The 24,115-nt window shown below is 46.1% G+C and overlaps 1 protein-coding gene across 5 annotated transcripts in view; it reads right to left on the bottom strand.

The window, feature by feature from the left end:
- Positions 1–1,522: 1,522 nt before the first annotated feature.
- The window catches only part of LOC111851231 (probable polypeptide N-acetylgalactosaminyltransferase 8), a 30,205-nt gene continuing 7,612 nt past the window's right edge, over positions 1,523–24,115 (bottom strand). For 3 of the 5 annotated variants that reach the window (XM_072715920.1, XM_072715897.1, XM_072715875.1), the window contains exons 4-12: positions 22,133–22,299; positions 17,987–18,170; positions 17,698–17,895; positions 16,766–16,880; positions 15,176–15,361; positions 14,934–15,071; positions 8,507–8,602; positions 7,902–8,069; positions 1,523–3,916 (exon numbers count right to left, since the gene is read on the bottom strand). In XM_072715920.1, the coding sequence (XP_072572021.1) occupies positions 3,782–3,916; positions 7,902–8,069; positions 8,507–8,602; positions 14,934–15,071; positions 15,176–15,361; positions 16,766–16,880; positions 17,698–17,895; positions 17,987–18,170; positions 22,133–22,299 (1,387 nt within the window). In that variant the 3' untranslated portion in view covers positions 1,523–3,781. The remainder of the gene's footprint in view (positions 3,917–7,901; positions 8,070–8,506; positions 8,603–14,933; positions 15,072–15,175; positions 15,362–16,765; positions 16,881–17,697; positions 17,896–17,986; positions 18,171–22,132; positions 22,300–24,115) is intronic. The other 2 variants (XR_011992826.1, XM_072715941.1) reach the window with 2 other exon arrangements.

Raw genomic sequence — 24,115 nt, 5'->3', positions numbered from 1 at the left:
CATTATCTTACATGCATTGAACTCTGTGTCCCTGGCGTGTTCTGCTTAGATTTTTAAACTGAGTGTCTTTTTAAACTCTTGTAGCTGCTTGTATGATACATGCACATTTCATTTAGGGTTAGTCATAGTGAGTAGATTTTTGCAAGCAAACACCCGCTTTTTTGAAGCTGAAAGTCCTCAGGGTATAGTGTTAATACGGGTATTTTAAAATGACTTATTTGAGTAACTCCATATCAGTTCATGCTGATGAGGTCCTGCTGGATTGTGTGTATGTATGTGTTTGTATATAAAATTTTATATATATATATCTTCAGTCTACTGCGAAGATGACTGCTGTCTTCACTGGACGCTTGGTTGCGGTCTCTCTGCTCTGTAAAAATCTGGGGAGTTTCAAAGGTTTGGAGGTGGTATTCTGACTGCTGGAGAGCAGGGAGGGGCAACGTATCCTGGTTTAGGAGGACGAGGATTTCTCGAGGCGAACCGCTGCATGGAGTGCTTCTCCAGGATCTGTCTGTGGCGGACCTCAGACGACTCCATGGTCTGGGAGTTTTTACTTTTCGTGTTTAAGTTACTGTGCTGTTAATGATCATTTCTGGACTATGGCGATCCCTCCATGGCATTTTCATCTACCTCAGAGGGTTTCCGGCTCTCTCGCTTATCGCCCTGCCCCCATTCCCACCCTCGACCTCCTTGGCTCCACAGCCGCCCTGATCCACTCACCCCACCCCCCCACCCCCCCTTGCTCATGCAGGTGCCACGGGGTTTGAGCCAAGCCTGGCAAAGGAGTGTCAGTTGTTCGAAGTATTTGAGGATTCCTAGGACTTCAAAATGATAACTCAGAGGGAGAGCTACAGTTTCTGTACCTGTGAACAGACGTTCCTTTGTTGCGGAGTAAAGCAAGATGACGGAAACATTCAGAGCCATCCATCATACAATCTTTTTTTTTAAAGCAATAGTTGTTATTGGAGGTAAGTATGAAGGACATCAGCATTGAAATTGAGTTTTTGCTGCCACATGGTGGACAGAGTGGGTATAACACCCAGGAGCCTGCCGTCAGAGTTCTGTGTATTCATCTTCCACTGCTGTTGTCTGGTTTGTCTGCACTAGGAAATGCTAGACTGGATTTAATGTGAAACATATTTATTTGTTCCTTATATTTTGTACATTTGGACTTGTTCTTAATATAAATGTGACTCTCGTTCAGTCAACATTTACCTCAGTAGTAGGATGAAAACACAAAATCCCATCTTTCCTGTGATGTTTACGAGTTCTTGACTGACATAGATTATTTTGGAAATGGACTGAAGTATTTTCTAAACTGTACATTTCTTAGAATAAATAACTTTTACACAATTTGCGTGCTCTGCTTTGTCCATTCTGGAGAAATCTTCATTGTTCTTTCCCCCCCCCTCAAATCAAATATATGAACACAGACCCCTTATCACATGTTGAAATTAGCTGTAAACTAGTGTCACGATCGGGTTGCAGGCGAACGGAAAAGCAGGGGAGAGGAGCCAGGAGGTAGGGTAAAACGGGGATTTATTACGGGAAACAGGACCGGGGAAGCACGACAGCAAACATCAATGACAAGTCTGGGGAAGACTGACTCAGACGAGGACTAAATACAAAAGACAAGCTAAGGGTAACGAGCAACAGGTGGGAACAATCAGGCAGAAACAGGAGGTAACGAGGTGGGCGTGGCACATTAGGATCGGACGGAGCTGGGCGTGACAACTAGATCAACACAAGTGGTTTATGGAGCCTTTTGATTGCCTGTCAGGCTGCTGATTATAAGTCATAAAATCCCTCAGAAAATATCATTATTATACAATGCAGTTTATTAATTGTGTAAGAAATGATTGGCGCTGCAGTCGTCGACCAGGATAAGTCTGGCTGGGGTCCGGTCAATGATGCTGCGGACGGCTCTCCTGATGGCGGACAGCCTCATCCAGATAGACTGGTCAGGGAGGTCCTCTGGTCATTCTCTGCTCGCAGACCTAGGCAGTGACCCAGTTAAAAAGGAGAACTCACATGGTCTCTCTAGGGAGTGTTTCCCAATCCGGTTCTCGGACCCGCAGCAGTCCATGCTTTTGCTTCCTCCCTGCTCCCAGTAGGGACTGTCTGTGGGTCCCCGAGGACTGGATTTGGGGTGGGGAGAAGCTGCTCTAGAGCTGTAATATCCACAACTCTGATATGAGCCACCTTGTTTCAATGCTGGGGGAGGATAGGGCTGCCTGTCTGGGCGGACAGATATTTTTGCATTGATTTACCCCTCCCAGTACCGCATTTTTCATACACGCTCATTCCCGAGTAAAGTGACCAATAGTATGGCCATTTCTAAAATAGTTACTTCAGAAATGCATATAAAACTCTCTGTAACGGACCGCGAGTGTCCCTGTATGTGTTTTCTTTTCTTGTTATTTTGCTTTGGTAAAATTATATATATATGTTCATTTTCTAATTCATGTATGAATATTTTATTCTGTGTGTGCTTAGTACGGCTGTATGTGAATTTATGGATAAAATTTGAGCGTACCTGCGATTTTGAATTTTGTCCTGCGGGTGATCCCGTAGTTTGCATAAAAGGAGGTCCCTCTAAAGGTAGTTTAAAGACGTAAATGAGGGAAGCTGCTTTGTTTGTATTGGAGGCTTAATTTATACTTCGTTTGTATAAAGAAAAGGACTGTTATATCAATACATTTGCATTCCTTGGGGAGCGCAGCAAGGTACGTTTTTTATAGTTATGATTGTAATTTGTATTTATGTATCAGGTGTATGGCTATGTTTGTGTTTATTGAAGTTTGTATTTGTGTGAATTAGATTGCTAAATGTTGTGTATACGTCTATTCTATTCTATTCTATTCAATACAGTTTTCACGGTGCTAAGATACCTGACGAGACGGATAGAGTTGTCGCTGTCTGAAACTTCAAATAAAGGGAAAAACTTAAGCACCTGTCGAGATTCTCTGGGACCCAAGGGGCTGCAACAGTGAAAACTTGACGCTACATCTGAGTCGTCCATTTTGTTTTTGTTTGTGAATGAAGTTTGAGTTAAATGTTTGATGATATTTAAAATGTTTGCAATGTTTAATGTAAAATGTTTAATGTGAAACGAATGTTTAATGGCTTATTTTAAATGCAAATTGTTTATGGGTGAAATTACATGGTTAATATACGCCTTCTAGTAAATTAAGCAAGCATTGGTATAAATTATTGTGTGGTTTAAATAAGTATCTATTCGTGATGGACTTATTGTACCTTTATCCTTGATGCTCTAATGTTTAAGGGCAATAGAAAGGCATAGCTCACTTTCAGTCTTGTTTATCACTTAAACGTAATTACAAATCACATAGTTAGAAGTCTTAAATTAAAGATGTCAGTGTTAGAAGGAAAGGGTACATTTTGGTTCAAATTTTAGTTCTGTCTGAATCACTGTGACTCGCGTATCAGCACAGGTTTGCCTCTGCAGAAGCAGCCATAGTCATTTATCCTACCTTTGTCTATCTGCTTGCTTTGCAAACATGTTGACTCAGGTTTGTTTGCTTTGGACACAAGCTAGAGAAAGACATTGTAAGGTGAGCATATGACAGGTGACATATGACAGCCCATCTCACTGTGTATTTTGTTTTACATTAGCGGGGGAAATTTCCACTCCCTCTTTTCTTTTCATTTCTTTGTAAAGCCCTTAATCTCAATTTTAAACACAAAAGGCATCAGCCAAATGGGACGGCAGCCTCCTGATGTGCTTTGGTATCCGACACGCTGCACACTTACCTCCCGTTCAGAAATCCCTGATCTTATGCTGTATCGTCCAGTGCTGACCGCTGCACTCCCGCATGACCAGCTGGTAACTGGAGCCTTGACCGATATTTATCTCAAGGCATCTGTTCGTGCCCCTGTTCTTTATCGCCTGTCCCTACAAGGACAGCAGGTACATTAGCGCGGGGCGGGATTAACACATAGCGCTAATGGATCTAGCAGAATGTGTAGATTATGATTTTTGATATTTACAGTTTAAAGCTCGGTGGTGGTTCCTTACCAGAAACACATTTCTCAAATGATATGCATATAGAGCTGGACTGGGATTACAAACTGGCCCTGGACTTTTGCCCATACAGACCCACCACACATACATACCTACAATAAAACTGGCAGTGTGGGGAGTGAGCAACAGCCACCAGGACCACACCTGGTTTGTCAGGAACCTTGGAAAGCAATCGCCCTGAGCATTCTGGATCTAACTATTACAGCTTTTCTGAATTGCTAAAACGCTAAACCCCATTCTAGGAACAAAACTCATTCATCCAATCAGTCACTCATTTGGTGGAACCAATCAGTGTTTACCAACAAACCCCATTTTCAGCAAAGTTAGGATACCTTCTAAAATGCAATAAAATCAAAAATTCACGATTTGTTAATTCACGTGAACCTTTCGTTAACTGACAAAAGTACAAAGAAAAGATTTTCAGCACTCAATAAAAGTTGGCATAGAAGTGAACAGTGCACAGAATATCCCAGTTACACCAGTTTGGAAGATGCCACAATAAGCAGGTGGGTCGGTAGCAGGTGTGGTATCATGACTGGGTATGAAAGTAGCATCCATCAAAGGCTCCGTCTCTGCAAGCAGGGATGGGTCGTGACTCTCCCCTTTGTGTCAGAATTTGTGAGGGAATTATTAGTCAGTTCAAAAGGAACATTCACATGTGAGATTGCAGAGAATCTACAATCCATAATATTGTGAAAAGATTCAGAGAATACAGAGAAATCTCAGTGTGTAAAGGGCAAGAACAGAAACCACTGTTGGTTGTGCGTGATCTTCGAGCCCCGAGGCGGCACGGCCTCAAAAACTGTCATGCTAATCTGACAAATACAGCCACCTGGGCACAGGAGTACTTCGGAAAACCATTGTCACTTAACACAGTCTGTCTCTGCATGCAGAAATGCAACTTCAAACTGTAACACAAGGAGGAAGCCATACATCAACTTTATGCAGAAACGCTGGCAAGATCCCCGTAATAAACCCTGTTTGTTCATATCCACGGCTTCCTTCGCCTGCTTCCGTAAACCCGACATGACAGAATGACCGGACGCCTCCGCTGACCGAGGCGGAATACCTCGGCCTCACTGAAGAGGCGGTTTATTGGCTACAACAGCCCGAGGACCAGGAGGACCCCGCGGCTCGCTCCCTGGCTGCACACACGGGGGATCTCCTGGGGAGGATTTCCCCTTCAAAGGACGCGTTCCTCACGGAAGAGGTACGCCTTAACTTACAGCAGCTCAGGAATGGGGTGGCAGAGGCGATGACGCAGCAGGTGGCCCCGGACAGTGGAATACCCCCATGTCCGCTGCTGGAGTGTCCAGCGTTGCCCCCGTGTCCGCCGCACGAAGCAGGAGGGAAGAAAAAGCCGGAGACGAAAGGAGACGCCAGAGGTCTCCTTAGGGTCCGTCTCCCTCTCTGCTGTCTGCCCTGCTGTGTGTCCTGATTCTGAGTCCGGCAGTGTTTACCCGTGACATCGTCACCGCTTCCCAGCAGCCATACGAAGCTCATCTGCCTACAGACACCACTGCCTGGTGACGCACGAGTCTGCACCTGACGCCGCCGACATGCTACCAACGTCGGAAGCTCACCCCTTTCGGGGAACTAGCCTGGCTCTTAAAGGGGCCAGGTCAATGTGGGACGCCATCCCACGGATCCTCAAGGTCCTTAAAAGGGCAATGTCCGCTGCCAAGGTGCAAACCCCAGCTGTGCCGGCGGCAGATGCAACGCCCCCTGTGGTTCTTGAGCTGGCGGCTGATGCAGCGCCCCCTGTGGTTACCGTGCCAGCGGTTCCTGCAACGTCCCCTGTGGTTCCTGTGCCGGCGGTTCCTGCGCCTCCACCGCTGCCTCCCGAGGTTCCTGTGCCAGCGGTCTCTGCTGCAGTGCCGCCCACAGAGGCTCCATTCTCACCGGTTGATGCACCGCCCACAGAAGCCCCGGCTCCGCCCAGACCTGAGGATCCTGGTCCCGCACCACCAGTCCCTGGCCCCAAGGCTATCCATGACAGCCCGACCCCCTCTGAGGGTCGCCCCGAACATTGCACCAGCGTGGTCGATCCCGGCCAGGTCCCCACCTTTCGGTCTCCCGAAAGGGGAGAGGACACCTGCACAGGGGTTGAGTCCTGCCCGCCCTGCCCCCTGGTTTGCTCCTGCTCGTCGGTCGCCTGCGGGTTCCCCCACTTCGACTCGTCGGTCGCCTGCGGGTCCCCCCACTTAATCCCCCCAGGTCCTGTGCGGTTCCCGGTCCTGTCTCATCCGTCGCTGGGAGGGGGGTTATGTCATGACTTGCTCGTTCGATCCTTCTGTGTGCCACGCCCCCTCATGTGATAGCCCAATTGTCACCAGCTATTCCGCGTTTCCGTCATTAAGTCCTGGGTATTTAAGTCTGCGTTCAAGTCTGTTTCCCCAGTCCGGTCATTAATGTTGCTGTGTTTTGGAGTGTTACCCCATAATAAACCCTGTTTGTTCGTATCCATGGCTTCCTTTGCCTGTTTCCGTAAACCCGATGTGACATTTTGCACCTTGGCAAACTTTGATGCAAAATTTAAAAAATAGGCCACAAAGGCCAAATATTGCAAACATTACATATGACTCTATGTTATAATTGTACACAAACATTTTAGCTAGATGACTTTTTCTTCTTTTTCCCCAGTTTCCGATTTTGCAGCTCAACATGCAAAAGACCACATCCAAAGTAAACATGTTTCTGCAACATTGTTCATTGGTAGTACTTTCATGTTTTTTCTTGCTGCAGTGTGTAATGGCTGCTCAGTAGTGTTTATGTACTGACAGGCTTGATGAGTGACCTCCAGCAGATTGATTTTGCAAGATGAGTCGAAGGTTTTGTGAATCTAGTTTGAAAACTGGGTTTTGCATTCACCGTTCTGAGAAAAGTTTGGGAGGTTTCAGGAAGTGTGCATTAGCAATTCAGAAAAACTGTAATAATACATTTATGTATCATCTAAGCAGATTTAAATGTATATAAGGGGAGTAGTTAGAAAGAAAGTATCCTAACCAACTGTGTAACAGTTTGGTACGGAAACTGCTCTGTTGCTGAGCGTAAGGCACTGCAGCGGGTGGTGAAAACTGCCCAGCGCATTATAGGGACTCCACTTCCAGCCATTGAGGACATCCAGAAGAAACACTGTATGCGTCGAGCACGCAGTATTCCTAAGGATTACTCTCATCCCGCCCACAAACTGTTTTCTCTCCTCCCTTCCGGTAGGCGCTTCAGGTGTCCCAGGTCAAGAACCAGCAGACTAAGGAACAGCTTCTTTCCCAGAGCGGTCTCCTTATTGAACTCTGCCCCCCACTGACACCTGCCCCCCCTCACACACTCCTATACTCTCTCCATTATCATTGCACTATTTAATTTTAATGCACTACACTGTACATACATATTCGGAAAGCAATATCCATTGCACAATACAGTTGTAAAATTCTTATTATATATATCTGTAAATGTCTATTTGTAAATTCCTGTTCCAGAAATAGCAACTTGTATCTAGAAATAGCAATCTGTACATTATGTTCATATCTATCGGCAATTCCTGATCACAGTTAATAGCAACCTGTATATATTGTTCATCTATTAGTAAATTTCTGATTATAGTCACTAGCAATCTGTATATTATGCTCACAGTATATCCATCTGTAAATATTCCCCTTACTTTCTCCCTGCACATATCCCATTTAATTGCACTTATAACTTATACCTTATCCTGCACTTACTGCTTATTGCACTCCTGGTTAGACCTAAACTGCATTTCGTTGCCTTGTACTTGTACATGTGTAATGACAATAAAGTTGAATCTAATCTAATCTAATCTAGTTGCCATGCCATTTGAAAAAACCAGTAAAATCACCTGTTTGAAGTCCCACAGCATGTGGAAGTTCTTACTCTGAGCCTCCTTGCAGTCATACAAACCGGGCAACTGTCCCACGCCGAGGTCGACGAGACAGCGCTGACTCTCAGACCTGTGTGACACCAGGTTGCCAATGTGGATCTGTCCACTCGAGTAAAAGTAACAGCGCTGTGCAAATGGGAGGAACTTATGGTTACACTGTTTCCGCTCGAGGACCGTTCACCTGTTCGTACATGCACAGATGTGTCTGAGGCAAAATGTTTTGATTGAGAAAAGAAAAAAGTATTTTGGCTACATTTGCAAAATACCATGTCCAGTACAAAATTACATTTTGATCAAGGTGTCTGTCAGAATTTGCCCCGGTGTTGACACCTGGTACGGCTCTCGTGTGTTTGTTTGCAGCGCAGGGAGCAGCTGGTCGACATGCAGAGAGCTGGCAGCTGCTTCCAAACTCCCAACACCGGAGGTCTGAGGCTGCAGTGCAGCCCCATTTTTTAACGAAATTTGATTGAACTACTTATGAGTATGTTTGTGCTACTATATCGGTTTATTACTTGTGAAATTTCAGTGGAAATGGGATTCAGAGTTAAAATCTTAATACACACCTGTGGTGGATGTACATGACATCCGTAGAGAATGGGTAAATTTCCTGGGATGGTTCCTTGATCGAGGCATAAATCCCTCTTTAGGTCATTAGATATCTGCCGGTTTGAAATAGGTAGCATAAAAATGTTAGTTATTACTCATGAGCTTAATTTAATAATTAACAGCAAAAAAAACAAACGTGGAATACATAAACACTGTCTAATTAAAAACACACATCTGCAAAAAATGGAGTGTGAAAAAACACATTTTCTCAAACAACTTTACAAAATATACATAAAACAGCCTAATGAGACGCCCTTAATTAGCACCACAAATAGAAACTTATCTTCAAACAGCCGTCAGTGCACGGTTTCAAATGAAATTGAATGTTTCAAATGGACTTACATGGATTGTTGTCAGGGAGGCAAAAATGTCGGTGTCAAGAAGAAAGCATTTAATGGCGGTTTATATTGACAATTTACAGTGTTGTTAGTTAGCTAACTGTGAGACTATCAGTGTTAGGTTGTTAAAATCAGCGATATAAAGTAATCCATACAAACCACTGTCATGCATAGAGATGTTAACTAAACAACATAAATACTAGTAATAATACTAATTAAATAGATGATATCATAAAACATCTTTCCATTGTTCAATTAGATGTGAGATGCTATCAGTAGACAGGAGAATGGGCGTAAGATGACAGAAAATCATAATTGTAAAATAGTGGACAAAGTCCTAAGTGGTTTTCATTGGCCTCTCCTTGGATTTCCACCTTATTGTGGTGGAGGGGTTTGCGTGCCTCAGTGAACCTGGGGGCTATGTTATCGGGGGCAATTGCCCCTGGTAGGGTCTCCCAAGGCAAAAAGGTCCCAGAGGAGGGGCCAGACAAAGAGCAATCCAAAAAGAACCCTATGATAAGACATTCAAACAAATCCCGTTTCCCTCCCCTGGACTAGGGTCACCGGGGCCCCACCCTGGAGCCAGGACTGGGGGAGGGGCCCGTTGGCGAGCGCCTGGTGGCTGGGCCTTGGCCTGTGGGGCCCGGCCGGGCCCAGCCCGAAAGAGGCACGTGGGACTGTCCCCAGGTGGGCCCACCACCCGCAAGGGGAATGTCAGGGGTTCGGTGCATTGTGGATCAGGGGGCGGCTAAGGGAGGCCCTGGCGGTCCGATCCCCGGCTGACAAAACTGGCTTTCGGGACATGGAATGTCACCTCTCTGGTGGGGAAGGAGCCTGAGCTTGAGGGTGAGGTTGAGAAATATCGACTAGATATAGTCGGGCTCACCTCAACGCATAGCGTGGGTTCTGGAACCAATCTCCTGTAGAGGGGCTGGACGTTCTTTTCTTCTGAAGTTGTGGCGGGTGAGTGACGCCGGGCTGGGGTGGAGCTACTGGTGGCCCCACAGCTCGGTGCTTTAACAAGGAAGTTTACACCGGTGAGCGAGAGGGCTGTTTCCCTGTGCCTTCGGGTCGGGGATAGGTCTCTGACTGTCATCTGCGCTTATGCGCCGAATGTCAGTGCAGAGTACCCGGCCTTCTTGGATTCCCTTAGTGGTATGCTTGGTAAGCGTGCCATGAGGGGATTCCATAGTTTTGCTGGGAGACTTCAACGCACACGTGGGCAATGACAGTGTGACCTGGAGGGGGGTGATTGGGAGGAACGGACTCCCTGATCTGAACCCGAGTGCTGTTCTGTTATTGGACTTCTGTGCACTGCATGGTTTGTCCATAACAAACACCATGTTCGAGCATAAGGGTGTCCATAAGTGGACATGGTACGAACATGCCCAGGGCTACAGGTCGATGATCGATTTCATAATCGTAATTTCTGACCTGCGGCCTTCAGTCTTGGACACTCGGGTAAAGAGAGGGGCAGAGCTGTCAACTGATCACCACCTGGTGATGAGTTGGCTCAGGTGGCAGGGGAGGAAGCCGGTCAGACCTGGTAGGCCCAAGCGCATAGTGAGGGTCTGCTGGGAACATCACACTTCTCAGCCTTCCTGGGAAAGTCTATTCCAGGGTGCTGGAGAGGAGGGTGAGATCGATAGTCGAATCTCAGATTCAGGAGGAAAAATGCGGTTTTCGTCCAGGCCGTGGAACACTGGACCAGCTTTATACCCTCACAAGGGTACTGAAGGGGGCCTGGGAGCTTGCCTATCCAGTCTGCATGTGTTTTGTGGATTTGGAAAAGGCTTACAACCGGGTACCCCGAGGTGCTCTGTGGGTGGTGCTTCGGGAGTATGGGGTCCGGGGTCCTCTGTTGTGGGCGATTCGGTCCCTGTATGAACGGGGCAGAAGCCTGGTCCGCATTGCCGGTAATAAGTCGGACATGTTCCCGGTGCATGTTGGGCTCAGTCGGAAACGGGTGGATTGCCCTCTTCAGGTCAGGGAAGACGTACTGCCTCAAGTTTAAGTATCTCGGGGTCTTGTTCACGAGTGAGGGTGGGCGAGATCGGGAGCTGGATAGACGAATCGGAACGGCGTCTACAGTTTTGCAGGCGCTTAACCGGTTCGTCGTGGCCAAGAAAGAACTGAGCCAAAAAGCAAAGCTCTCCATCTATTGGTCCATCTTCGTTCCTACCCTCACCTATGCTCATGAGCTATGGGTAATGACCGAAAGAATGAGATTGCGAATACAGGTGGCCGAAATGAGGTTCCTCCGCAGGGTGTCTGGGCTCTCCCTTAGGGATAGGGTGAGAAGTTCGGATATCCGGGAGGGCCTCAGAGTAGAACCGCTGCTTCTCCACGTCGAAAGGAGCCAGTTGAGGTGGTTTGGACACCTGGTACGGATGCCTCCTGGGCGGCTACCTGGAGAGGTTTTCCGTGCATGTCCTACAGGAAGGAGGCCCCGGGGCAGACCCAGGACTCGCTGGAGGGATTCTATCTCTCGGCTGGCCTGGGAACGCCTCGGCGTCCCTCGGAGCTGGTAGAAGTAGCTGGGGAGAGGGAGGTCTGTGTATCTCTCCTGAAGCTGCTACCCCCGCGACCCGAACCCCAGACAAGTGGTAGATGATGGATGGTTTTCATTGGGCAGCGAGAATGTAATTGATATTCTATCCATCCATCATCTATAACACTTAATCCACCTGGGTCGCAGGGAAGCTGGAGCCAATCCCAGCATCTTCGGGCGAGAGGCGGGGTACACCCTGGGCAATCCACCCAGGTCGCCAGTCCACCACACTCACAGTCACACCTATGGGAAATTTAGAGTAGCCAGTTGACCTAATCTGCATATCTTTGGACTGTGGGAGGAAACCCACACATGCATGGGGAGAACATGCAAACTCCACACAGAAAGGCACCCTGGGCGATTTCAGTTGGTTGAAACAGAATCTTGGTCTGGATTTACTCTCTGGACTTCAACTTTCCACCTCTGCCTAGGACCAACTAAACTCAGCCACAAGATCAGGACTTGTCCTGCCTCATCTCTGATCTGGAAGTCTGTCTTTTGCGCAGTACTCCAAGGACGCTCAATAGAGAGTAAGTTGAGGGAGTAAGCATGCAGTAGCCAGTTCAATATTCAATATTCCTTATTCAAAGGTGTGTCCGTGTCCGTAACAACACCGGTAATGACTACGGCACCGCTGTACCGGCCACCCGCTTCTGCAAAGCTAATGGGATATAACCCCAGTCCGAGAGCCACTGTACACGAGCCACTCCATCCAAACAGCCATGCCTTGATTTCAAAGCCAGTCATAAGCCAGGCAGAATTAAACAGACTGATTGCCAGGTTGTCATAAACGTTTCATTGTTTCATTACTTACTTTTAATTATAGTGATGTTAGGTACCGTAATAAAGTATTGTCTCGCACTGTGTCACAGCAGTAACACTAAAATAATATAGATATATATGCATTAATAAAAGAATTGAAATTAACTAATTACTTATGATAATAATAATTGATACTTTATTGTCCCCATGGGGAAATTGTCTTTACGCCTAAATTACTTTTGAATTAACTACTAATTGTAGTTAATTACTCATTTTCAGAAACTTGCACAATATCAAATATCAAACACTGCTGTATTTCATACACCTGGCTGCCCTTTTTGGAACATGAGAGCTCCCCCCAGCTGGATGCTGTACCCACTGACTCGGGGGCCCCCCTGTACTGCAACAACATCCCGACCTACTGGTCGAGCCCTGCTTCCCAGTAGCACACAGTACACTACTATGTTGCTACCTTGTATAGTGGATTATTTTTTTTTTTCCCATTTTTTCCTCAACATTTGTTTATTTATCTATTTTTTGTGTGTGGGGGGGTATAATGTTACAGCATTCTACAGAATGTCCTTTCTTTTTGACTGGGTTGTCCCTGGTGAGGTTGCCTGTGTTCTTAGTGCATAAGCCATGTTAAAAATTCTACAAAAAAATCATGTATATCCATCCATCCATCCTTTTTCTGCCACTTATCTGGGGTCGGATAACAGGCTCCTTTCAGTTTGGAGGAGCAGTGGCTCTACTTTGAGCCCCTCCCGAATGCCTTAGCTCCTCACCCTAAGGCTGAGCCCAGACACCCCACAGAGGAAACTCATTTGTGCCACTTGTAACCACAATTTTATTCCTTCAGGAACGTTTTGACTGGTAAATTGAAAGCTTTTCATTCCAGCTCAGCTCCGTCTTTACCATGACAAAGCATTAGTGTCCACATTACAGCCATCACTGCACCGATCCGCCTGTCAATCTCCTGCTCCGTTCTTCCCTAACTCATGAACAAGACCCTGAGATACTTAAACTCCGCTTGTGGCAGCAACTCATCTCCCACCAGTAGAGGGCAATCTACCCTCTTCCAGTCAAGAACCATGGCCTCAGACTTGGAGGTGCTGATCCTCATCTTGGCCGCGTCACACTCAGCTGCAAACCGCCCCAGTGCATGCCCAATGACGGCAAAAGGACCACATTATCTGCAAAAAGCAAAGACCTGATCCTGAGGTCCCCAAACCAGACCCCCTCCACCTAGAAATTCTGTCCATAAAAATTATGAACAGAGTCAGTGACAAAGGACAGCCTTGGCGGAGTCCAGTACTCACAAAGAACGAGTCTGACTTACTGCTGGCAATGTGAACCAAACTCTCGCTCCGTTTGTACAGGGATCTGATCCCCCACAGGACCCCCCAAGGGACACGGTCATATAGCTTTTCCAAGTCCACAAAACAAATATAGACTGGTTGGGCAAACTCCCATGAACCCTCTAGTATCCTTGTGAGGTTGAGGAGCTGGTCCAGTGTTCTGCGACCAGGACGGAATCCACATTGTACCTCCTGGACGTGAGGTTTGACCAATGGACGGACCTTCCTCTCCAGTATCCCAGCCTAGACCTTCCCAGGGAGGCTGAGGAGTGTGATCCCCCTAAAGTTGGGACACATCCACTGGTCCCCATTCTTAAAAACTGGGACCACCACACCAGTCTGCTAATCCAAAGGCGCTGTCCCCAGCGTCCACACAATATTGAATATCAGCCAAGACAACCCAACATCAAGGGCTTTCAGGAATTCAGGGCGAATCTCATTCACACCCGGAGCCTTTACACCAAAGAATTGTTTGACTACTGTAGTGACCCACAAAAATGGGTAAGTCCCCATCTGAGTCTTCCAGCTCTTCTACTTCTGAGGAAGGCACATCAGTGGGATTCAGGAGATCCTCAAAATATACTTTCCACTGCCTGACTATATCCCCAGTTGGGCTCAGTAGTTCTCCATCCCCAGACATGCCCCAGAAAGAGCAACCTGGCAGTGAATGCAGAGCCACAGGACCCTTGGCATTCTCATTCAAAGGCTGCTCCAGCGTGCCCATGTTGAGCCCAACTAACTGTCAGCCAACTGTTGACCAAGTTCACCAATGCTGATGACAATAACACCTCCTTGTTGATATCGGAACATACAAAACTGCAAAAAAAGAACAGCAACCCAATGGATATGCATATAATCTTTGTTCCTCGGGTACTGTGGGCATGAGGTCATGATGACAGTCTTTGCGATGAATTCTGTGCTGCAGTGCCGCATTGTATTGCTCCAAAGCTCAATTATGCAGCGAGGCTCTGCAGGGCACATTCACAGTCCGGTGGGGGGGCAGGTGTGTCCTACCCCTCCCTGTCCTGCCCCTCCCTGTTATTCTCTCTCACATACTTCTTTTCACCAACTTGGCCAAGCAGGGCATTGTGAGAGCAGTACTTGTTGTAACGTTATCTCCTAAACCAGATGCTGACTGACAGACTGGCAACGCCCATGGATTTGATAAGCACCAGACACTTCACCTTCCTACTAACCAGCCTCACTGCCCTGCCCACACTGTAAATAAACCCACTCCTCTGGGCACTAAATGGCCTCTTAATCTTTCCCTCATGTGACAATGCAAAACGACAAACATGCCTCAGATATAATGTAGGGCACCTAAAATCCAGCAAGCTGTAAATACGACGGCAGAATTTCCCCAAGCATAACGTACAGTGCCGTAGGCAATGAGGCCGGTGTGAGGTTCCAGGGCTGGATACACATTGTCCAGGTACCACTTGAAGGGTTTACACTTCAGTCTCTCCCTCAGCTGCTTCCTTTCTGAGATGTCGCCGATATCAATGCCATGGTCCTGAAGGCAAGCAGATGGGAACAGAAAGCTGAAAATTAATGGAAAGCCCGGAAATATGTGAGAAGACCACTGGCATCGAGCCCCATCCGCCGTAGCTACTTCACCTTAATGGGAATGTTCCAGGCCACATAAACGTTCGACTTGTACTCGTCCATCCAGACCTCGGCTACTCTCAGAGCGTTCCTCAACATGGTGTCGCGTAAGTCGCGCTGGTAAGGTTTGTGGGCTCTCTCTATGTGGGCGATCTTGGAACAGGGTACCACCTCTATGCTGCCTCCACACGACCACACCTGCAGCAGGAGACACACAAGCCTGAGATATAACATTACAAGGACTCCTCGTTTAGTGACCAAACTCCGTTCCAGTGACCAGGGGTATGTTTCCCAAAAGCTCCTGGTAGCAACTTACGTAGTTGGACCCATTCAGTTGCACGGTTCCAACTATGTAAATTGCTAATATAGTTAGCAACTGTGCTTTAGGGAATTACACTCCAGGTCATTATGAAACATGGTTGCTAAATGAAAATCACAGTAGCCTAAGTGTCACACCCCGATCATCCGCTCCTCTTGTGTGCCACGCCCCCTTATTAACCCCTTGTGGATTCCCCGTATTTACCAGCTGTTCCCGATTGTTGTCAATGAGTCCTCTGTATTTAATCCGCGTTTCCGTTTGTTTCCCCAGTCCGGTCATTGTATTGTCATTTTGCTTTACCGCTCGTGTGTGTTGCATTTTATTTATTAAACCCCGCATTTTCCCTGATCCTCCGTCTCCTCCGGTAACTCCCCCTCCCGGATTGCAGTGGCTTGGTGGGGTATGGTGGCACGTTTGCACTGTCGCTGCTGTTTTGTTTCCTTTTCCGTCCATTTTGGTTTGTCTGTGGTTAATTCAACACCGCCCAATAACTGCGGTTGGAAGCTCCTGATCCGGGGAGTCCTGGCTGGGACGCGCTAAGGATCGCCGCGTCGCTTCCTGGTTACTGGAGCCGTTTCATTTCCCTAGGATTGTGGCTTAATTAGCAACAGACGTTGGGGCTGCTCTTTCTGTTTGGGACTGCTACAGGGAAACTGTATATTCTGCTACTCATTGCTTTCTTGTCTACTGATTTTAATACAGTACCACGCAGATTCGGGGTTAGCTTGATGTATTTTCTTTACTTTTCATTTTGTGGTATACCAGTGGCTGTCTTTATTTCATATTTGATCGGCTGAGGAGCAGATTTGATTGGTCTGGGGTGGTGTTCATACTTTCACCGTATGCAGTACATTTGTGTGGTGGAGCACGTCTGTGTGTGTGTGTTAGTGGACTCCATTCCCCCTTTGGATCAACCTTATTGAACAACTGTTTCTTGCTGGGGTTAGTCAGCAAGTAGCCAAAGTCTGGTCGTTGGTTCTTTTTATTTTTTTTCTTCGCGGTTGCTGATGCTAAAGTGCTTGTTTTATCTTTTCACTAAATTAATTGTATAAACACGTCTCCAGCTCCATTCAGTAAAACGAACCTGTGTGCTCTTAATTTAGTGTAATATTTCCTGGGGTGAAATTTCCCAGGTGGCGTAGTCGTGTACTGGTATTGCTACCCGCTCGCTGCCACAATCATCTTTGAGTGTCTAAGACCTTTGCATATTACTGTATGTTTTACATAATTTATGAAGCACCAACTTATGAAATGATCTGATTAATCACTTCCATTGAACTTACACGAATTCCCAGCTCCACATTCTCCCCACCGTACACTTTCATTCCTTTATCCAGTAATCCAATCTCTCCAAAGAAAAGCCTGTCGACCACAAGAATTCCCATGACGGACGGACTCCTGGAAATCAGAAGGGAAATATTTACACCACATTACTGCTGAATCTGATTGGTCAGAAGTGTATCGGTTAATTTTCTGTTACCATAGTAAATCAATGCGCTATTAATCTTTGTTACTTAAAATTGCAGAAGTATATTACAATTAAGAATTTATTGAAAGTATTAAAACAAAGAAACTGTTACAAATTAGTTATACAATATCAGTGCTTCACACTAAGGACCAGACCTATGGTCAGTGATTTAACACCAAAATGATTTACTGATGTAATGTAGCCCAGTCATATTTTACAGTCCTGTTTAATATGCCTATCCTAGTGGCACGCAAGTCCAGTTTTAATAAATTGTAAGTAAATAAACTGGGTTTTACTTTTACCCATAATGCAATTTAATAGCAAAAGGTACATTAAGCTAAATTAATATAACTCATGATATGTATTTAAATTTCTTTATCAGGCAGCTGTGTGTTTAAAGTGCATAATGTATAGCCTAAAGTACGTTAACCGACTTATACTACAGTTACTAAACATTTGTACCGAAAAGTCGGTCTTTGGGCTTAACACCGGCCAATTTCGAACTAACAATTGGCTTATAACTAACAAACTAACAACGGTGGCGATATAAATGTACTTTCATGAAAATTTTGTCTATACATACAAATGTGTAGTAACCATGGCGCTTCAAGTGTGGCTTGTCGTGCATTAACCCTTACATTACAAAACTGTGTTTATTGTAGGAATAACAGGATGATTGCTTCACAGTGCTGGATTATAGAGATTGCAATAGATGTTTCACTGGGAAAGAGTCTGTGTGTTACTCACTTGCCAGGTTGGGATGGATCATTGAGTTTATACCACTCGGGTCTGAATGTTTCATACATGCACCACAGAGCCCAGTCAAAACCATCAGCTGCTGCATTATAAGGGATGACCTCCAGGTTATCATATTTCACGTTGTCGAAAACAGGGCTCAATACCAAAGTTCGGTCCTCCTTGATACGAGCCAGCAGCGGTTCTGCCCTGCAGAGGTAGACAGAACAAGTTCCTGACGTGTTTATCCAAAGTGTTTTTATAGCAATGGGTCTGTATGGGTAATGGAAGCTGTTCGTACCATTCTACATGGACTTCAATGTGAGTATCAAGGATGGCCACCACATCTCCAGTAGCCACCTCCCACCCCGACACTCGAGCTGCAGCCAGTCCCAACTGCTTTGGGTGCCTCACCATCTTCACCAGACCAGGCCGCTTTTCATGGATGAAAGCGATGTAGGCATTCAGCATGTCCTTTAGGTCCTCTGCAGAGCAACACATCATTTAATCGTGCTTTTTATTTTGTCTCTATCGGCAATTATGAATCAGAGAAAACTGCCGTGACGTACAGAGTCCCACAAGGATCTATCCTTGGCCCATTGGATGTTCGACCTGCACATGATTGAACTTGGTGAGATTTTCAAAGTGTACAAGGTTGCTCACCATAGCTATGCAGACAGCACCCAGATCTATTTAGCTTTTTCACAAATGACTATAGTCATAGTCTCACTGTGTCTGTGCCTTAAAAAGGTTAATAACTGAATGCAACAAAATATCCTTCATTTAAATAAAGATAAAACAAATATTGTTTTGTGTGGGAACAAAGAGAGAAGGCAGAAACTTGGTGCTTACCTAGATTGCAGGACAAAAGTGTAAAAAAAAAAAAAATGTAAATAATGGATGCAGATCTTAGCTTGAGTGATCAAATAAAAGCTAAATCAGTATTCTGAGATCTCCGTAATCTAACTAAAGTTAAAGACTGTATTTTAATGAACTAATGCAAATAGTTATGGACACGCCCACAACTATTAGTTATGGTCCAAATCCATATCGCTACTTTGAGGCGAAAAAAACAGACTTTGGCCTGTTGTTGGAAAGAAAATGATGGAAGAAATGGATGTATCTCAGACCAAAGCTAGCAGGAAAGCTAATACTACCGGGAAGTCCAAAAATATCACTTCGTCGTGGTTTGATCTGGAACCAAAAGGTTGTAATGATGATTTAGCTCAGCCCCTGCAAGAAATGCCGGAGAAACTTCCTCTAAAAATTAAAACCAGATCAATAAAAAATAACAGATAGTTATACAAATGAAATACTGAAAGCTATGAAAGATCTTTCTGTAAAGAATGGCAAAACCTCCAAAGCTTTGTTTGAAAAAGTTTCTTCCTTTGAAAAAGTGTCTTTGTCAACCTCGGATGCTGTCGCATCGCTCTCTACAACGGTTAACCAACTTGTGACCGATATGGGCGAACAGCAACTTAAAGTAGCTTTGCTGAAGGAAAAGGTTGAAAAGCTGAATGCAGAAAATAAGACCCTGAGGGTCACTGTTGCGGATGTTCATCACTGCAGTTGCAGATGGTCACTTAATAAGCTACATGGTATGAAAGAGGAGAGAGACGAGGATATCAGAATGGCGATCATAAATGTTTTGGAGAATGCAGCACTGAAAGCTTTGGACAAGTTAAAGGAGGCGGTGGACATTGTACATTGCGTTGGCCCGTGAAGAAAAGATGGTCCCCCTCGTTCGGTCATCATCCTCCTCTCTATAAGGCATTACCGTGACCTAACCTGGAGGGAGAGGGATTCTAAAATCCTCCGTGTCAATTATATTCCGTATTACTGTTGATTACCTGTTGTTTTTGTCTTTTTTCCGTTGTTTGCTATATAACGGGTCATAGATAATTCATTGCGGATCTCTGGTATTGTGTAGCTACTGTCTACCTGTTTCTGAAAGTTTACCAGTCAACTTCTGGTTCTTTCATTCATACTCGAAGGTCATAATTTTTCGGTTGATCATACTTATGGCTTAGAGTTCTTTGAATATTATATTTTTGAATGTAAAAGGTATACGGGACATTACATAGAGGAAAGCTGTTTTTCTGTACTTCAAACACAGTGAGGCTGATTTTGTTTTGCTACAGGAAACCCATTCCAATGAGGCTGATTCCAAACTCTGGAGAGCTCGGTGGGGTTCGATTTACCATAGTCAAGGATCCAGTCACGCTGGAGTTGCTGTTTTCTCTTGCATAAATTCAAAGGAGATATCTTAGCACACTCCTCCTCTATTGATGGTAGATGGTTCTTTTTGGTAGTAAAACTGGGAAATGTAACATTTATTATTTGTAATATTTATAAGCAAAACACCTATGTGGCAAAGAAAGATTTATTTGTTTCAGTCGTAGCCGAGGTCAAAGCGTATCGATCTAAATACCAAGGTTCCTTCTGTATATTACATGCCCAGATTACTCATTGGAATCTGAAATACTATATAAACTTGATACACTGATGAGGAAGAGGAAGAATTGGAACTGACCTCTGTTCAACTTGAGCTGGACCAAATGTATCTGAATCTGGCTAAGGGCCTTTATAAGAACCCGAGCTAAATGGCTTGAAGAAGGAGAACAGAATACTGTTTATTACTATTCTTTGGAGAAGAAAAACTTTGAGAAGTTGTATTTCAGCGCTGACTATTGATAACATTAGATTAATTAACATAAACATTAGATTAAACATTAGATTAATACTGGATCTCTTGGACTACTTAGGAGGAGTGGATTATTCTTTTTCTGGATTTTGATTTTTTTTAAAGCCTTTGACACTATTGTACACAATGTTCTGTTGTGCTTGTTGAAGCTTTTTGGTCTTGGTGATAAGTTCATCAATGTCATCAGTATGTTTTATACAGATATAAATAACTCAGTTACCCTGCACTCTTCTACCTCTAACAGATTCGGTATTGAGCGAGGTGTTCGTCAGGGGTGTTCTATTTACCCTTTTCTTTTTGGTAGTTGAGCTGCTATCCCGTAGTATTTTATATGAGTCTATGTGTAGCCGGTGGATGATTTTAGATCAGGATCTGATAGGGGCAGCTATGTAGTTGCTGAGTAGTTGATGGGAATTTGGACAGGCATTGGGTGGGTACCTAAAGTAAGTTTAAAGGCAGGTGGGGCCCTTATAGCCAGGGCGAGCGCAGTTGGTGGCGTGCCGCGTGTGGTGGGCTGTTTCTGCCTTTCGTGACGGGAAAGGTTGACGGGGGAAAAATACTGGTTCCCGAGCGGGCGTGTAGCCTGGTGGCGCATGCGGTTGGTTCTGCTCTCAGAGTTACAGAGTGCCGAGTTGGCGTGTGATCGGCGCAGATGTCGGTAGCTGTGATTGTACCGGGACGGGTTGTCTGCCAGCTCAACCTCTAGTGTGCGCGGTGGAGGCCGGGACAGGTTTATGTGGCTGTGTTGCCCTAATGGCTGCTGTTCTCTATATACAGCGTGAATGTGGTGCTGCTCATAGTTTCGTAATTGTATTAGTTGTGTATAGTTTTTTTTGTCTTACTCTAGCCTGCGCTGATTGTACTGTATAACGCTATGCAGTGTGAAGACTGCTTGTGTATCGCAGGCTAGAGTGGATTTTTTTCTTTTTCTTTTTTTTCTCTTCCTTTACGCTCCCTGTTGTTGCCCTTCTCCTTATTCCTCGTTAGCCCGGGCGCCGGGTCGGCAGAGAGTCTACTGGGCCAGGGAGAGGACAGTGCGAAAGCCGGGTTTCTTAGTTTGTTTCTTTGCATGTATTAACGATTGCAAGTCTTGCTGTGTTAGACAGTGTGAAGCCTGGGTGTTCACCTTTTACGGTAGTGGAGTATTGTGAGGTGTGCCGTGGTGGGAATTGCAGTGGATAGCAGGGCTAATGGGTCTCTGCAGTCACGTGTGTTAACGTAACCCTGGTTTCTGGTGTGTCCCTCTCTGTAGGGTAGTGGGCTCCTGTTACAGCGACCGGGCGATTGTTTTCCTTTTTTTTCCTTTTTTTTCCTTTTTGTTTTGTTTTGTTTATTTTTGGTTCTTTTTTAATTAGAAATTTATTTTTATTTAGGAATGGTCAAGTTTCAAAGATGCTCATTTGCTTTAAATGAATTCTCAATAAAGATTGTATATTTTTCTATTTTTCTACGAACTCTGCATTTGTACATTTTGTCGGAACTTGGTCCCTTTGCTGGGTAGTATTAGAGACAGGCCAGGCAAAGGGTGGCGTAGTCAGTGTACCTTAAGGGGGGGCTACATATGATAGAAGGAATTAACATATTTAATAAAGAAATACAAATTTCTCAATGACACAACTGGCTTATGATCATTTTTTACCATGGATGAACCTCGCCACGGACCTGTTGGTCGGTGTACAGACAGGTTAACTTTCCCTGACTATGACATTCTCAATAACATTACAAAAATCTAGCAAAACAAACCATTGGAGCTGCAGTCGTCGACCAGTATGATCTCCTTCAGAAGTCTGGCTGGGGTCTTGTCAATGATGCTGCGGATGGCTCTCTTGATGACGGACAGAGCTTCATCCAGATAGATCAGCACCACACTCAGGTTAGGGAGGTCCTCTGGGTATTTCTTGCCAACACATCTAGGCAGTGACAGAGTCAATAAGGAAATCAGACAGTTTGAATGGAACCATCATATCAAATACACACTGATGCATCAATTACCAGTGTAGCTCACCAGTAATTAACTTCATTCAGTTGCCCCAGGTCTGGATCTCCTATGACATGCTACTTTTATATCTCTCATTCTTATCCATATAATCTCATTATGGTGGGAATCAAAACACAAAAAAATATTTGGTGCAATACTTAAAACAATGTTGAAATGTAATAGTTTGTAATGTTTTGTAGAAAAACTCTTGTCAAGGGTTGTACTTAAAAAAATCATGTTTGTGGACTTTAGTAACTACTGCAGTGCATGATGGGTATGAAATTTGGAGGCTGCTTAAATTTCATCATCTGCAACTGCTGCAACTGGCGGAGGCAGGCCCTAGGTGTGACTTTGGAAAGGGGGGGGGCAGGCCCTAGGTGTGAATTTGGAAAGGGGGGGGGGGCAGGCCCTAGGTGTGACTTTGGAAAGGGGGGGTGGGGGCAGGCCCTAGGTGTGAATTTGGAAAGGGGGGGGGCAGGCCCTAGGTGTGACTTTGGAAAGGGGGGTGGGGGCAGGCCCTAGTAGTGAATTTGGAAAGGGGGTGGGGGGGGGCAGGCCCTAGGTGTGACTTTGGAAGGGGGGGGGGGCAAGCCCTAGGTGTGAATTTGGAAAGGGGGGAGGCAGGCCCTAGTAGTGAATTTGGAAAGGGGGGGGCAGGCCCTAGGTGTGACTTTGAAAGGGGGGGTGGGGGCAGGCCCTAGGTGTGAATTTGGAATGGGGGTGGGGGCAGGCCCAAGGAGTGACTTTGGAAAGAGGGGGGGCAGGCCCAAGGAGTGACTTTGGAAAGAGGGGGGGCAGGCCCTAGGTGTGAATTTAGAAAGGGGGTGGGGGCAGGCCCTAGGTGTCAATTTGGAAAGGGGGTGGGGGCAGGCCCTAGGTGTGAATTTAGAAAGGGGGTGGGGGCAGGCCCTAGGTGTCAATTTGGAAAGGGGGTGGGGGCAGGCCCTAGGTGTGAATTTGGAAAGGGGGTGGGGGCAGGTCCTAGGTGTGAATTTAGAAAAGGGGTGGGGGCAGGCCCTAGGTGATCATTTGGAAAGGGGGGGGGGGGGCAGGCCCTAGGTGTGAATTTGGAAAGGGGGTGGGGGCAGGCCCTAGGTGTCAATTTGGAAAGGGGGGGGCAGGCCCTAGGTGTGAATTTAGAAAGGTGGTGGGGCCAGGCCCTAGGTGTCAATTTGGAAAGGGGGGGGGGGGGGGGCAGGCCCTAGGTGTGAATTTGGAAAGGGGGTGGGGGCAGGCCCTAGGTGATAATTTGGAAAGGGGGGAGGGGGCAGGCCCTAGGTGTGAATTTGGAAAGGGGGGGGGCAGGCCCTAGGTGATAATTTGGAAAGGGGGGGGGGGGGGCAGGCCCTAGGTGATAATTTGGAAAGGGGGTGGGGGAAGGCCATAGGTGTGAATTTGGAAAGGGGGTGGGGGCAGGCCCTAGGTGTGAATTTGGATAGGGGGTGGGGGCAGGCCCTAGGTGATAATTTGTAAAGGGGGGGGGCAGGCCCTAGGTGATAATTTGGAAAGGGGGGGGGCAGGCCCTAGGTGATAATTTGGAAAGGGGGTGGGGGAAGGCCATAGGTGTGAATTTGGAAAGGGGGTGGGGGCAGGCCCTAGGTGTGAATTTGGATAGGGGGTGGGGGCAGGCCCTAGGTGATAATTTGGAAAGGGGGGGGGCAGGCCCTAGGTGTGAATTTGGAAAGGGGGGGGGCAGGCCCTAGGTGATAATTTGGAAAGGGGGTGGGGGCAGGCCCTAGGTGTGAATT

The sequence above is a fragment of the Paramormyrops kingsleyae genome, chromosome 1 (assembly GCF_048594095.1).
Source record: "Paramormyrops kingsleyae isolate MSU_618 chromosome 1, PKINGS_0.4, whole genome shotgun sequence".
Classification (NCBI taxonomy): Eukaryota; Metazoa; Chordata; class Actinopteri; order Osteoglossiformes; family Mormyridae; genus Paramormyrops; species Paramormyrops kingsleyae.
The sequence above is the reverse complement of the archived record's forward strand: the minus strand, read 5'-3'. Positions and strand labels throughout refer to the sequence as shown.